Raw genomic sequence first — 15,589 nt, forward strand, 5'->3', positions numbered from 1 at the left:
CATGGTAATTTTTGAGTCTCTTACTGAATGTCCTGGGAGGTTGTAATGTGCATTGGATTCTGTGTATTAGCATTTTAACCTCAGTGTGTCCACTTACTTCCCTTGCATTTTTTCTGTGAGGGATATTTGATTGCCAGTATGAATGTTCAAAAAAGACCAGTTGCGCGAGTCCTTGATACAGTTGAGTCTTGTAGTGACTTTACCTTGTTACTTTAAAATACTTGTGGGTGAAATTGCCTTCCCTGAGCCTGCAGGAATGGATTTATTTACTCGGAATATTAAAATGAGACACCCAAACGCTGGAGTCCTAATAGCAGTGAGCTTCAAGGAGATACAAGCTCTGGAGAAGTGCTGATGAATTTTAGGACTCAGCTTGAATGCTGCCAGCCGAGCCCTGTGCTCCTTCCTCCTCCTCATAGCTCAAGTAGCCCCTGAGTAAGCCAGGCACTGTTGCTTGGACAAGCTGCGGGGCACCTGCCATTTCCTGTTCAGAGGCAGTGCTTTTCTCCCAGCCTGTTGCATGATCCTGCTTTAATACTGCTAAATGGGGAGATGTCAAAGGTCACCACGTTCCCAGAAGCTGGCTTCTGTCAGCGTCCTGCAGCCAGATCTTTTCTTGTCTGAATGCAGCTGGTCTGTGCTACCCTGGGAAGGAGGAAAGATCACCGAAACATGAACCTTTCGCTGTGTAGTCCGAACTCCCACCATCCATCAAATCAAATTATGAAATCCCAACCAAACTGGCTTTCTTTCGGTCCCGCTCCCCAGCCGTAAAGAAATCCTATACAAAGGTTCTTTTGTCCTGAGTGATGTATGGATTAAGCAATACCAGTGGCACTTTTTCAGGCTTGTCAGCTAATAAAACACAAGTTGCTACAAAGGAAGAAAGCCATTATCAAATGCCTTTTTTCCCATTGGAGGAGTTGAAGTGCATACCCAAAATCGCAAATGAAAACGATGAAAAATTTGCTCTTGGAAGAAGAATGGTACAAGACAGGCTCTTCAGACACTTTGGAGGTTATTTGTAATGGCTTTACAGAACCTGACAGTAGCGGGGAATTTACCTAATTAGAATTACAGCCGTAACATCTGTACAGCAATTAATGAATTCATTTATGATGTTCCAGCATTACATCTTGCCACTGATGATAAAGTGATACGGGCACCACATGGAAGAAAGAATTGCATGAATGCTGGCCAGATACAGTCGGTCCTCTGTTTAGGTAATGGAGTTGTGGTTACAGCAACTGGACATGTGTGGATTGTGAGTAAGCGGTGCTTCACCTCATAATTAATTTTGGCACTTGAGCACTAACCTGACATTGTAAGCTTGGATTGGCGGGGGGGGGGCTACTAGTTACAATGTAGCTTCACATCCATTTTTGGCACCTACCATAAGCTTGGAATGGAAGAAATATAAATGGTTTGCATGAATCAGGTATGTTACTGAACACTTGCCCATTGGGAAATCAGGCAGCCGAAATTATATGGACCAGAACCATGTGTGAACTATCCAATTTCCCCATCTGTAAAAAAACAGAATCTTTCACATTTGCTGGTACAATGAGTGGGCATGGCAAAAGATTTGCAATAATACTAGACAACTCTTCAAATAAGGTTATATTTTTCATGGAAGAGATAGCTGCCATCTTTCTGTTCAATGTTACATATTTGAGATATATATACATTCATACGTAAGGAAGGTGCATGGGTTTATAGATGTGACTATAAGCTTTCCTATTTGTGAGCTCTCTTACATTGCAAACTTGCCAATTAATTGACCAGAGTGCCTAGGCAATTTGTCACTTGTGCGTAACATCTGCAGCTATTCTGGACTCCAGTTTATGTACAGGTCACATGAGATCACAAGGAAATACGTTGTGAAAAATCAGAAGGAAGTCCAGTGTATAATTGGTGCTGGTAACAAAACTAAAAGCTCAGGCCATTATAGAAGTATCCCCAGGATCAGAAAAAAATGCCCTGTTAGGATAACTGGAAGCCATGGTGATGGTCGTGGTCGATGGCTGCAAGTCTGTGCATTGTAACACCATATTTACGACATTGATATCCCATCCTCACACTTGTGTGAGATCACCCGGTATGTCATATGCTTAAGGATTTGTCCTTTTCCTTCCATGAGTTGCACTAAAGATATGGGCGTAGTCACCTTTTTTCTTTGAAAACAACCCTGCATTCAAGCTGCTACTCATTTATTTTTAATTAGTTGTTTTGACATTCTGCATGTTGTGTAAGTGATATTTAGAGCTGACACAGGTTTTTTTTTAAAGTTCAGAATGTCCTCTTTTTTAGTGGGGTAAGTTTTGGTAGTTAAAGGGGTAGCAGAAAATAACTACAAATGAAGTCTTGTAAATGTTACAACACAATGGTTTAGTGAGATACAAAAGAAGTTTCAGTTTAAATGCTTAAATTAATGTACATACAATAATTATGACCCTAAATAACAGACCATTTCAAATACAGAGAGTTTAACTGTTTTGTTTTTAAAGTAGCAACCTTGCAAAGTCTGATCGATGCCAAGGCAATACATTCTTCATTTTCAGTAGTTTATGGACATACCTAGAGACTGCAAGAGTTTATGCCTAATGCGTTCCTGGAAATGTTTAGCTAAAGATCACAAGTTGATTACTGCATCGTAGCCTTCTTTTTAGACAACTGTCTCCCAAAACAGCTCACATCAATAAAAATGAGACGGGCTCTCCTATTGGGCTTACAGCTGAAATGTCAAGATATGCAAGGAAAAGGGGAGTGGAGGGTAAAAGAAGAGCAACTATATTTCAATGTCAGAAGCAAGGTGTTAAGGTTTGAGCAAGAATTTAACTGTACTTTGGGCCAGGTTGATCTTTCCATGCTGGTGTTCTTTGCAGAGTGGCGTCCTTGTTCTTTCGGCCCATGGATGTGGCTAGCATGATCTTTCTCCTTCCTTCTGCGGTCTCACAATACACTAGCCCTCCTGGCTGATGCCAAAAACCAGAGTACACTTCCTTTCTGAAATCACTGCCTCATGTAAACTTCAGTGGAATTGCAAGATCACTCGCAAAAATGTCCAGACCTATGACTTCGCTATAGAAGATCCAGGCTTCTAGTCTTGCCAGAAGACAAGAAACAATACATTGACCGATACAAGTCAGGCTGCTAGAAGAAAGCTTGAAAGCAAATGAGGCAGTTCTATCTTACTGTAAACTCATTAGCCTTTTCAGTGTGCTGTTAATGATCGGATTGCACTTAGATCTACATTTTAAATAAAACATTTCAACCAGTACTGTATTCATGGAGGAAGAAGGAATTCAAGCAACATTTGTTTAAATCTTACACATGTCAATATTCTTTAGGACAATACATCCTCACTTTCTATCTGGTAGATATGGCTACAAAGTTAAAGACTAGCAATTGCCTCTATTGTGATTCAACTTAAAATAACCATTCGTTTGTGCGTGCTAGTTAATAAATGATAAACAACCATTGCGAGTTAATCAGCCCTTATGGGCACTGGAGTATTGAAAGCAAGGCATTCTATCATGGAGCTGACAAACAGTTCCTCACAGTGCAGGAAACCCTTCTGTACCTCCAAGGACCTTACTTTTATTAATGTAAAAGTCACAAATTCAGAATAGATCATGCAATTATTTCTTGGGCTTTTATTTTTGCTATTTGCATTCACATTCCCAGCTGCTAGAATTCCAAATGGCGATTGTGAAGATAGGTCATTGGTATCTTGTCAGAACAACTGTGAATGTATTTGTATTCCCAGCAGCTGAGAATTTGGTCACTAAATGTAGCTTCAGTAACAAGTCCCTGTTCATCTAACATAGAAGACTGAAGGAAAGGGAAAGGATAATTTGACCTAGGTGTTGAAGTTTCGTTCATGAGAAGGAAGGTGCTAGTACAAAAAGGAATGAACTAAATGAACTTAAACTGGTTTACTGAAGCCCACCATCTTTTAAGTGAGGATCCTCCTATAGAATCAAGGGACCACAGGTTCTCTAAGGGGACAATAAGGCAATTTTGCAGGCTATCCCTTTACAAAGTGGTTCAGTGTGAGAATTAGAACCACTAAGGCTATAGAGTCTTGGTTTGCTTTTAGACTCTGGCAAGAATGTTTTGGAGCATGAGCTCCTGGGATTAGAAAAGCCGCCAGAATTCCAGACCATATAAATCAAGATCTATTGGAGAGTTCTGTTGCTTTAAAAAAGAGCATCAAAGAACCCCTTCTTTATACTAAAGAGTACAACTCAAGGTCTTCATTGATGGCAAATACAAAGAGCGAAAAGATGCAATTTTAAGGTATGTCTAGTTGAGAAAGAAGCATATAGGAGTGTTCTTCTCATCAAAGTTTTTCAAGGTAGGACCCAGGGACAAATCCTTGCTGTCCATTCTGTTCTGCAGTCCACCAGCCGTCCTCTCCCACTTCAATGACTGTTAGAACATCACCTGCTCGGATATTCAGTTCATCTTCATTCTGGAAAAAGAGTGGCATGGGAAAGGAATAGAATCCCTTTCTGTCAGTGCTCTTAGAAACATGCTTCTGATAATGTTCCCAAGATAACCAGCCAAAAGATACCATTGTAATATAATCCCCCACACTGGAACTGGATCTTCTATTCTAGAGAAGGTCACATTGGCAATGTGAGTCAAAGGCAAGACAGGAGGATTGTGGGCCCTTTCTGTAAACTAAAGGTGCGGAAAATACTCCATTTGTACTGCTCTGATTCAGGACAGCGTCACAGAAAGTGTTGGCAATTGTCCAAAGGTGTACATCAAATACCAACACTGTCCGCATTTTAACTGAAGGCTTATTCTGCCAGGAAGAGGCAGCTCTTCCCCCACTTTAAGGATGGGGCATCCTGGAGAAAGGGGAGAGGGCCATCTGCAGAACCAGAAGAGTCACACGGAGGTCACAGGAAGGCAACATTGGGCTCCTTCACCGGAGATTCCTCACAGCAGCCTTGTTGAGGGCTTGGAGCGCAGCCCAGGAATACAGCTCAGCTGGTCCTTGCCACCCTTGATACCCAGGATCAGCTGGGCGGTGAAGTGAAAGACCGTGGCTTGATAGGAACTCTTGAAGGACTGCGTGCTAGTCACAGGGGTAGAAAGCAGGTGGCTGAAGTGCTTAATCTGGTATAAGGCAGTTTTCCAAAAGCAACGCAACCGGGCTCTGGCTCATGCCTGGATTGGGAACTCCGTGTGTTCCCTAGTCTCCATCCCACATTCCCTGGATGCACAGCGGATGGCGCATGCGCGCACCAGCCTTCAATGCAGCCCCCTCTGGGGGCCTGAATCACCGCTTCCAAATTTTGCTGCACCTTGGCCTTTCAGACCGGTTTTTTAAATTGAGCCGAGTTTACTTTCTTCACCCGCCCTGCTGCTGTCTCCCTTTGTGGGCAGGGACAGAGCAGAGCCGTGTCTGCCGTCAGAGGAAAAATGGGGATTAGGGTGGCTTGGCTGAGAAAACCCTTCGCACAGCCTGCTTGCTCCAGGAACAAATTACGCCCAGTGGGTGTAATCACGGTGGCTGATCGCCACAAGCGCCTGATTTTGCTTGGCCCAGCAAGGGCTGGGGGAGAACCCCCCCACACACAATTGGTTCTCCAACCCTGAGAGAAGTAGACCAGGGATGAGAAACACGTGGCCCTCTAAGTGCTGTTCGGCTGTGCTGACTAGGGCTGATGGGAGTTGAAGGCCTGGACTGGACTCCGTACGCAAGAGCTTAGACATTCACCTGGGCTGTGTAGTCATAAAGCACTCGGTAGTCCTGGGGCAGATCAGCTTCGTCGTCGTCGTCGTCGTCGTCATGGGCCACATTAATTGCTGCATAAACACCATCTGCTTTATCAACTATAGGAAGAAAAAGGGTGAACAGCCTTGGGCAGAGGATTCCACACAAGTGCTCAAACACAAGCCGTCCTCTTCTTCTCACACACTTGCGTACGGCTGGAGTACCATGGCGCTCTGCAAGTTACATGCCTGGTTGCTGTAATTAGATCTGCCTAATTCGAACACCACATTCGAGATGCCTTCCTTTCAAATCAGAACTGCTGTATCTCTGAAATCATTTTGCTGTCTTTGAAGAACACACATTCAGATATTTCATGTACAGTCAGTGAAAATGTGGGCAGGCTATTGCAGTGTTTCAGGTGTTCTGGGAATCTTGGCTTTTTACTCTTTAAAATAAATTGCTAGCCTTTATGGGAGGAGTGAGGAACCCATGACCTTCCAGAAAATAATTGCACTGCAGTTCCCATCAGCATGGCCAGTGGTCAGGAATGATGAAAATACTCAAAACTCCAACTCCCGCCTTGTGGTAATGAGGGTGTATTTGAAACGCTTGCTGAAATTCCCAAAAACTACAGTGGGGCTGAACAATCCAGTATAATGGCTCCTGTTCTGGAATCTGCCACCAGAAGTGATAGCTTTGTAATCAGGTCGGTGGGCCTAATTCAGTAATGTGTATTAATCGTGCGTAAGATGCTTTGATGCTCCCCCCCCCCATGTCCTCCATTCTCACATCAAAGCACTCTGGATAGCAAAAATGGCCATTTATTGACTAATCTCTTTAAACAAGTGACTGGAATGAAGCTCAGAAATAAAGAATGGATTTGTGTTTTCCAATGCGTACCAGCTGGGGGTGCTGAAGGGATAATTCTTTCCGTGACACTGCGATTGTTTCCATGGAGCAATCCTGAGAACCTGCACAGTGCAAGAAACCAGAGATGAGATGTAGAGCCTGTTAGATTCCCCCCTCCAACTGTTTTTCCAATTTATGTTGTTCTGCTCTTTTTTATTACTATTTCTATAGCACTCAAGGTCAACATCACCTGCCAAAGTCCACATCTCCTGGTCAAGCTGCCCCTAATAATCCCCTGGTCCTTCTCCAAGTCCTGAAGTTCAGTCCAAAGGTGGCTTCTTCAAACATTAACCAAAATCCAGTCAGCTTGCCCAGAATTTAATGATGGATTTCATTTTAAAATCCCTATAGGCCACTATTAAGGGAAAACCTTTCCAAGGAGCTTCCCTAGTCTGCTTATTATACAATGCTTGATCCAAACAACCAGTAATAATAATAAAAATATATAGTCCTGTAAAGGTTGAAAGCCAATAAATACTTGCATCTAAGACCATCAAATGCCCTGCCCTTAAAAACCATTTAAGATAATAGAAAACAAACCAGATTTAAGGGCCAATTTAATCCAATGCTATGCTCTGTTTAGAAAGAAGAAAAGTCTCACAACTCCCAGCATTCCTCACTCAGCCATGCTAGAAGTTCTAGGACAATTTTTTTGTCTGAGCATGGATAGGATTCTGCTCTTAAGAGCAGTTGTAAAACCTCCATCTGAAGCATCGATTCCCCAACCCACAACATCTCTCTCTCTCTCGCTTGAATTCAGCCTCAGCGAGTTCAACTTGAAACTGCTACCAGGTATTGATTCAAGAGACAAGTGGGCAGAAACCAGGAGAGCCAAGTATCATCTGTGCTTCAGAGCACCTTCTAGATGATTTCCCCACAGCAGCTTAATGTAGCTAAGACTTCTGAATCTCTCTCAGCTCAAGGACCAAAGTCCATTTCAGAGAAGCTCTCGGTCAAGTCCTGGGGAAACATCCAGAGTCAGGTGGGGTGAAAAGCACCAAAAAGGTATTTTACCTTAAAGCTCTGGCTGCTGGCAACTAATGCTTAGGAGAAGCATTTCAACATTTTAGACTCTAGGGGAAAAACTAAAAGCCAAGACATCAGTAAAGACCGGACTGGGGCTGGTGCCAGAGGTTCCCTGCTCTTGATGCAGTGATTCAACAACATGAGGGAATCCTAAATATACTCTATAGCAACCATGACCAGGAGTGATGGATAACTATCCATCACAAATTTGTCCAATACTCTTCACAAATTTGTCCAATACTCTTTCAGTGCTCTTTAAGCTGGTAGCCATGACCAGACCACACGATGATGAATTTTGTGACAGAGGCCATTTGTTGGGTGCTTCTCCCAGGCAAAGGAGCAGCAACGCCAGTGTTGCCTTCTTGGTGTTGTAGGGCGTGATATTACGGACGAGACCAGAGACTAGTTGGAATTATCGAGAGAGATTTATTACCTGCCGGCAGGGAACATCACTCGTTAGAGTGTGGTACCAGGCAGGGGAGAGACATTTGATTTTTATACTCTTTTACATTTATGCTTGAATGACAGCGAACAACAGGGGAGCAACAGAGAAACAATGGGGGAACAACAGAGAAACAATGGGGGAGAGCACATTTTGCCCATTTATCATGCAAAAGCAAGCAAGCGTGGGTACAAGGGCATAATGTCTGTGGTGGTGCTGGTAATGCTGGAGCGAAGCCTGCTTTGTTGTCAGCTTAGCATAGCGTGCACATCCGTGTTCGTGTTCTTGTCCTCATGAGAACAAGAGCACTCTGACCATGCCTCTAGCTCGTGATGGGCTGTGCCCTGGCTACGTGTATGATCATGCCTGATCATGAGGGGGGTTACAACATTTGGCAGTGGTGTGGATTGGGGCCCAATGGGAGTGGGCAAGTGAGCGGGCAGCAGTCAACATGGTGGGCCCACACAAGGAATCTTACCCAACGATCCCACCCCCCTCAAAGTCCTGGGTAGCCTTCCATATCACTCCCCTCCTCGAGATCTCGCAGACGATTGCCCTTACCTCTTCATCATTCCACAAGTCGGGACTGGACTGCCGCAGGGTTTAGCAGGGGGCGTTCGGTCATAATAGTTCTCATAGCCAATGGGAGCTGCATTGGGAAACAGGTAGAGGGCACCAAAAACATCACTGCGATGTTCTCTGTCCCGAAGTCACATGGGCAGCTGTGACTTGGTTCAGTCTCGTTTTACTCCCATCTTAAAACACACACGTATGATCAATGGGGAAGCCTTTCTGATTCACTGAAATATATTTAATCCACCAATGAAACTTAATGTCCTAATGGTCTGCATTCACTCATTCATTATGGCGGGGCGGTTGAACCTCTTCCGTTCTGAGGGCCAAATTCCACTACGGGGCCGCACTCGGGAGGTGGGTGAGGTCAAAGGCAAAAGTAGTGCCAGATAAGAAAAAATCCTACCCGTTTTCACTTAAAGTTCATATTGCTGGTAAATAAGGCTCAGGGGAAGCATTTCAGCCTTTTAAAATGGGGAATGTAACAGTGGGAAAAGTTGGAAAACCACCAATTGTTGAGTGGCTGCAGGGAAACAGGTCCATCTGATGAACCTGGAGTCATGCTGAGCAAGCAGAACAAGGCCCCTGGGCTTGAGGTTCAATTCTTCCCTGCTTTAAGGAAAGTTCAGTGTGTCACATCGTTATTTCTGCCCCCCGTTTTGGAGTTTAGAGATAGAGCCTTACTTGGAGGTTCCGTTCCTGTCCTCTTGTTCTGAATAAAATAATCCATATCAGAATCTACATTGCAATTCTCCAGGCTCACTCGAACCTCTTCGTACAGCTATGAAAGCAAGAAAAGGAAGGATCCTTGTCAGTATATTGTAAAAGGGACGTTCACTGCTTTGCTATCTGAGGTTTCATGTTTCTTCAGAAAGGTTCTTGAGATCAAGATTTGAGCCTGCACAAAAATGAACGTCCTGTTAGTTAACCTTGAGTCAGAGGTGGAGGCCAGCTTTGAGGGCCATCTTGACAACATCCTTGCCTGGTGCAAGAAATCTAGAACACTGAACAACGGCCTGCCAGTGTGGAGACCTCCAAGGGAGACTGAACCTGCCAGCCCTCTAGGTAGAAATTTTCACAGTCAGGCTTCTCTTGCTGCCAGGAAATTTTGGAAGCTCAGTTGGAATCTCCCCTCCTGCAATGTATAGCGCATTAAACCTAGTTCTTCAACTCTGGAGCAGCAAAATTGGCACTCTGAGGAGAGCAACCTCCAGTTTATCACTCAAATGCCATCATTTCTCAACCTGACATCTCATCTCCATGCTAACCCTGTCCAGCTCCTTCAGCCTTTCATCCTGCACCTACGATTTTGTCTTCTGAACCCCTTCTGATTTGTCTGTACAACCTTCCAGTGCCAGCTCCAGGTTTGAGGAAGCAAGAAACCTGCAACAGGCCCCCTCCCTCAGTAACGCTACCTTCTCAGCCCCTTCATCACCAGCGACTACGGCTCCTCTTCCCTTTTCTCATCCCTGCCACATCCTCCTTGTTTGACCGGCAAAGAACCTGTGAGCACCTAAGGAACCTGTGAACCCTCCTGCTCTTGCCACCACTACTCACTGGGCCAGAGTGAGAGGAGGAGGAAGAGCAGGCGGGCAGAGGAAGAGCAAGTTGTGGGGCTTTTATGACCCTCTTCTGGAGCATGGATCTTCAGCAGGTGCCCGGTGCCAGCTCGGTGTCCCTCAAGCTGCGACAACCCAGATTCAGGCTTGATATCAGGAAAAGCTTCCTCACTGTCAGAGCAATACGACAGTGGAACCAGTTGCCTATAGAGGTGGTGGGCTTTCTCACTCTGGAGACATTCAGGAGGAAACTGGGCAGCCATCTGAGTGGGATGGTGTAAACTGGTGCCCTGCAACAGCAGGGGGTTGGACACGATGGCCTTCTTGGAGAACTCTACGGTTCTGCGATTCTTAGCATGGCAGCCTAGGACTGGAGTCCATGCTACCGATGATCAGAAAGTGGCTCTCATGGCCACAAGGAGCGTGATGGACCCTGCCATCGCTTCCAGCATTCTCCTCCTCGTCGGCCTCCTCACCCTTCCCTTACCTCGTCATCTTTCACACACTGCATGGACAGCTGGTTGCAGTGGACCCACAGGGAATTCCGGAGGATGGTGATCCGATCGCGTTCCTGGAGCTGGAAGGCCTGCGCACATGAAAGAGCGGAGGGGTCAGGGTTCCCCATGGGCCTGCTGGTTCAATCAGTAGCAATGCATTTTTCTTTCTTGACAGCTGTGCAGTGTGTGGGGCGGGAACTTTCATAAGGGAAATGGCCGGGGAGGGACGCTCTAGATCTCCCCTCCCTGCATGTGATGGCCCCGATCTAGATTACGGCCCAAGCACTTCATTTGCAGAAAATAAAGCCAGAAAGAGCGCTGTACACCATGGACTGGATCCCCATTCAGCCCTGCGTAGAGCCTGCCCAATCGACCATTGAAATCAGCGGGAGTCTGGTTGGTCAATGCCTCAATCTGGATCGAACCCAACAAAACCAACTCGAACGGTGCACAAGCTGGTTGCGGACGCAGCCACCCCCCACTCCGTTGGACCGTCTGTGGCTCGGACAACATTGGTGGGCTCTCAGCCCTGCCCGAAAGGGCCACAGGCCGAGTTCCCTGCCTGTCGGCAGACTTTTTTTTTCCTGATTTGTATCCTGCCTTTTTCCTGCAAAGGGCTCAAGGCAGCTTACATCATTCTCCTCCTCCATCTTATCCCCACAACAACAACCCTGTGAGGTAGGTTGGGCCAAGCGTCTGTGACTGGCCCAAAGTCACCCAGTGGGCTCCATGGCTGAGCGGGGACTCGAACCCAGATCCTCCGAGTCCCAGTCCCGTGCTCTTCACCACGACACCACCCTGGCTCTCCCACTGGAGGAAACAGCAGTGATTCCCCTGCAAGCTGGTAGTAGCTGGAGGGTGCTGCTGAGAGAGCCGCCGTGGAACAGTGGTTATGAGCACAGGACTGGGACTCTGGCGATCCGGGTTCCAGTCCTCGCTCAGCCATGGAGCCAACTGGGTGCCTTTGGGCCAGTCACAGACTCCCAGCCCAGCCTACGTCGCAGGGTTGTTGTGGCAGGGATAAGATCGAGTGCAGAAAGAGGGGAATGATGTCAGCTGCCTTGAGCTTCTGGAAGGAAAAAAGGCGGGATAGCAAGGTAATAAAATAATACTAAATAAACAATTGCAGCATGATAAACAGTCACAGGGCTGTCCCATGTGACAATCGATAACATAACGGTGTAGGACGGCTTCACTCAGGTTCTGGCCTTGTCGAAGTGGCCCCAACAGAAGAGTTTAAACCAAACAGGCTCTCACTTACCTCACAAGCGCTGATATGTTCTTGTTCCCAAGTGGTCCTGGCCTGATCCAGCATTTCTATGTTCTGCTTGTACACTCTTTCTGCAGAAGTGGAGACACAAGGGGGAAACGCTCAGCCCGTCGGATTTATATGGCCTGCTTTTCCTGCAAGGCATACGAGGTGCTCCCCCTCTCCTTTTTCTCCTCATCAGTGACTGGCTCAAAATCACCCAGTGGGCTTCACAGCTAAGCAGGGGCTGAACTCCAGAACCCCCCAAGTTCCAGTCCAGCTCTCTCATCACTGCAACCCATTGGCTTTCTTGCTCTGGATTTGTGGCTTGGGTGATGCAGCGGTAACATTACCCTCCAGTCCCACCCCATCCCCTTTCTCAAATGACCCCTCTTTCTACCTTGCTGCCCCATAGGCCTGGATCAGCTCCCCAGCACCGAGACGCTGGAGGGATGCATCAGCATTAGTTTCATGGCTATTTGAAAGGATACCTGCTTCATTTGCAGCCTCTTTGCATTGCTTTGCTTTCGCTTGACTCTGAAATATAAAGAGAGAACATTGGCCTGGCCTTCCAGAAAAACAAATCCAGGGTGTTCGTTTCGGTAAACACTAGCTAACCAAGCCGCGTCACTGTTTATGTCCAAGGATTTCCACAGGCTTTCTTCCAAATGTGTCTGCACAGAGCACTGGACTTAAATCTTCGGGGCGCTTACTCCTTAGTAAAAGCAGCCTTAGCTCCACACTTTGCTTGCACCATGTCCAAGATCCAGCCTCTGGATCGGGCTGAAAAAAGCTGCCGCTTCAGTCCTGCAGAGCCTCTGCCAGTCAGTGTCCAGAATACTAGATAGACCAAAGATGTGGCTCACTATACAACAGCTTCCTACATTCCTAGAATCCCCCCAGATTGGCAGAGGAAACCTCGGCTGCCAGAGACCTTCGATAAGGCAGACCTGGGATGCAACCCTATGTGTACTGGATTTCAGCCTTCCAGCACAAGCCTATGCATGTTTACTCTTAAGTAAACCCCAATGATTTCAGTGGGACTTACTCCCTGGTAAGGATGCTTAGTATGGCAGATTGTGTGTGTTTAAATTCATGCTTCAGCCCTGCATTAGACCTGATCAGTGGGGTAATTCGTCTTTGCCTGGGCTTTACTACCTTAGCCCACACATAACTACCTGATCCTTCCCTGCTTGTAGAAAACTAGCATGCTACAAAGAATCTGACCTAGTCTCTTCCCTTGGTGTGCTAGTTTTAGGGGAGTAACCCATCCCTTGAGCTGAGTCGGAAGTGGTGGGAGCCAGGCAGGGTAGCCTAGAGAAAAGGAGGTTGGAGGCTTAACTTGGAAATTCAGTTGCGTTCTCCTGGTGGCAGGGCACGACCGCCATAGATAATTCAGGATACCTTTTCCGTTTGCTTCTGGTTTCCCGCAGCACTTATCCTGTCAAAGGTCTGCTCGGCCTCATCAGCGTCCTTGCATTTCTGGTCATACGTCTTCTTTGACTGCACACAGAGAGATAAATTCCGTGAGCCGGATCCATGGAGGCAGAGGGAGTTGGTTTCATGACAGATGAATCGTCGCCAAAGTGGAAAACCAAACATATTTAGCTCCACCTATCAGCAGGGCGGTATATATTTTGACTAGGATGCTGTGTTTTATTCTGTTTTGTCTTAATCGTTAAACCATCCCGAGACCACAGCAAGGGACGGTCTAATTTTTTTTTTAAATAAGTAACTGTAATCAATCAGGCAAAGGGCCATAAGCTTCCAGGATTTCTAATCAACTAATTACTGCCTTGTTCAGCTCACTGGAGAGGGCCCATTCTTTGATGCATATTTTGTCTAAGAGGAGCTTAGCACACCGTGAATTGTAAACCCATTTTTATTTTATTCAGGTCGTAGGCGCTGTTTACGCTGTTTGTTTTGGCAGTCGAACGGATGCTCAGTAGATCGTCTACTAAAGATTCACTCCAAGCCTTATTAAAACAAACTCCCAAAACAGCTCAGTGGTAAATGGCATTTTAGAAGACATCCTCCTGTTTCAGAGGCAAAACATGGACTGCCTCTTCTAAGATCGCGCCTGCCCTGCCATGATGCATACAAGCTGCATTGAAAAACAGAAGGTGGTCCCAAACACTGGTCCCCCAGCACTACCAATCCAAAGGCATCATGCTGGGATTCAATCTTCTTTTCCTTAAAAGATTATTTTCTGTTACAAGAAAAGACAGGAGAAGCAGTGGGAAAACATGGGAGCATTACACACTGAAAATAGCCGTTCTGAAAATTTATGTAAGCCATCCTGAGGCTCTGTGATAGGACAGCATTCAAACACTCTAGATAGATAGATAGATAGATAGATAGATAGATAGATAGATAGATAGATAGAAGCTTCTCTGGAGCCCCTGTAACCTTCCATGAAAGATGCAGTATGCTTTCATGATAAAAGCTTTGCATGGCTCTTTATTTAGAACAGATCTTTATGTTATGCAGATTTTATTAATAAACATAGAAACATAGAAACAGAGTGAGTCAGAAGGGACCTCCCGGGCCATCTAGTCTGACCCCCGGCTCCAACCGGCTCCGCTCACGACATGCCCACCATGTGCACATCCAGCCTATCTTTGAACACCCGCACCGATGGGACCTCAACCACCTCCCGTGGAAGCCCGTTCCACATCACCTAAAGCAGCAACGCTATGAATATTTTCCCGATACTGAACCCCACTGAATAAAATCCATAGAATCACATAGTAAATTCATAATTCATTGACTAATAGTGCTGGTTGGACAACATCAGCATTTATTATTTATTCATTCAATTTCTATGCCGCCCTATTAACCATAAGGCTCTCTGGGAGCCTTACAACATAATCAGTAGAACAATGCAGTAAAACCTACAATTTACAATAAAAGCAATGATAATAAAATCAATATATAACAGCAAACATTAAGACAGTAAAAATAAAATTTCATAACTTAAGGTCAAAAAAGGTAAAGGAGACATATTTAACTAAGGCATAGTTAATGACACATCTAGCATAAATTCATAAAATGGTAACAGCACTTAATAATATAAAATCTTTAAAACCATCACTTAAATCATAAAACCAACAAATTTACCTACCAGAGTAACAGTGGAACAAAAACATTTAGCACCTTAGTGATTGTTTAGAGTGCTTGCTGAACGCTGCTGAGAAGCTGCTTTTAGCAAGAACAAGGTGGCAAGGGAGCTGTTGCCGTGGCTGCTTTCCTCTGCCCTCCCCATTGCTTTTTCCTTTTGTGCTATCTCTGCTAGGGAGTGAGTCTGTTGGTAGGGACCACCTTACTTTTCAGAATCTGTACAGTGCTTTGAAAAAAAAACTGGGCTCTTTATGCATTGTTTATGATTGCTGCTGCTACTGTTAAAACAACTTCTTGCTTACCTCCATGGTTTTCTTATACATCGAAAGCTTGTTCTTGTGCACCCGCTCCATTGTGCTCTCGTACTGTAGGAAATACACGGACATGCATCTATTTTTATCCCTCAAGAGGAAGAACTAACAGAGCAGCCCCTTCAAGCATTTCTGAGAATGCCGCACGCTTGTAAGAACAACTGATCTT

The 15,589-nt window shown here is 45.5% G+C and overlaps 1 protein-coding gene across 1 annotated transcript in view; it reads right to left on the reverse strand.

Moving 5' to 3' along the window:
- Positions 1-2,369: 2,369 nt before the first annotated feature.
- Positions 2,370-15,589, reverse strand: part of PSTPIP1 (proline-serine-threonine phosphatase interacting protein 1) — a 34,186-nt gene continuing 20,966 nt past the window's right edge. Inside the window, exons 7-16 of the mRNA XM_044450481.1 lie at positions 15,412-15,474; positions 13,394-13,492; positions 12,481-12,526; positions 12,002-12,081; positions 10,731-10,829; positions 9,369-9,465; positions 8,673-8,760; positions 6,635-6,705; positions 5,738-5,853; positions 2,370-4,477 (exon numbers count right to left, since the gene is read on the reverse strand). Coding sequence (XP_044306416.1) covers positions 4,346-4,477; positions 5,738-5,853; positions 6,635-6,705; positions 8,673-8,760; positions 9,369-9,465; positions 10,731-10,829; positions 12,002-12,081; positions 12,481-12,526; positions 13,394-13,492; positions 15,412-15,474 — 891 coding nt within the window. The 3' untranslated portion in view covers positions 2,370-4,345. The remainder of the gene's footprint in view (positions 4,478-5,737; positions 5,854-6,634; positions 6,706-8,672; positions 8,761-9,368; positions 9,466-10,730; positions 10,830-12,001; positions 12,082-12,480; positions 12,527-13,393; positions 13,493-15,411; positions 15,475-15,589) is intronic.

Source organism: Varanus komodoensis, unplaced genomic scaffold, assembly GCF_004798865.1.
Source record: "Varanus komodoensis strain SLA01 unplaced genomic scaffold, ASM479886v1 scaffold67, whole genome shotgun sequence".
NCBI lineage: Eukaryota > Metazoa > Chordata > Lepidosauria > Squamata > Varanidae > Varanus > Varanus komodoensis.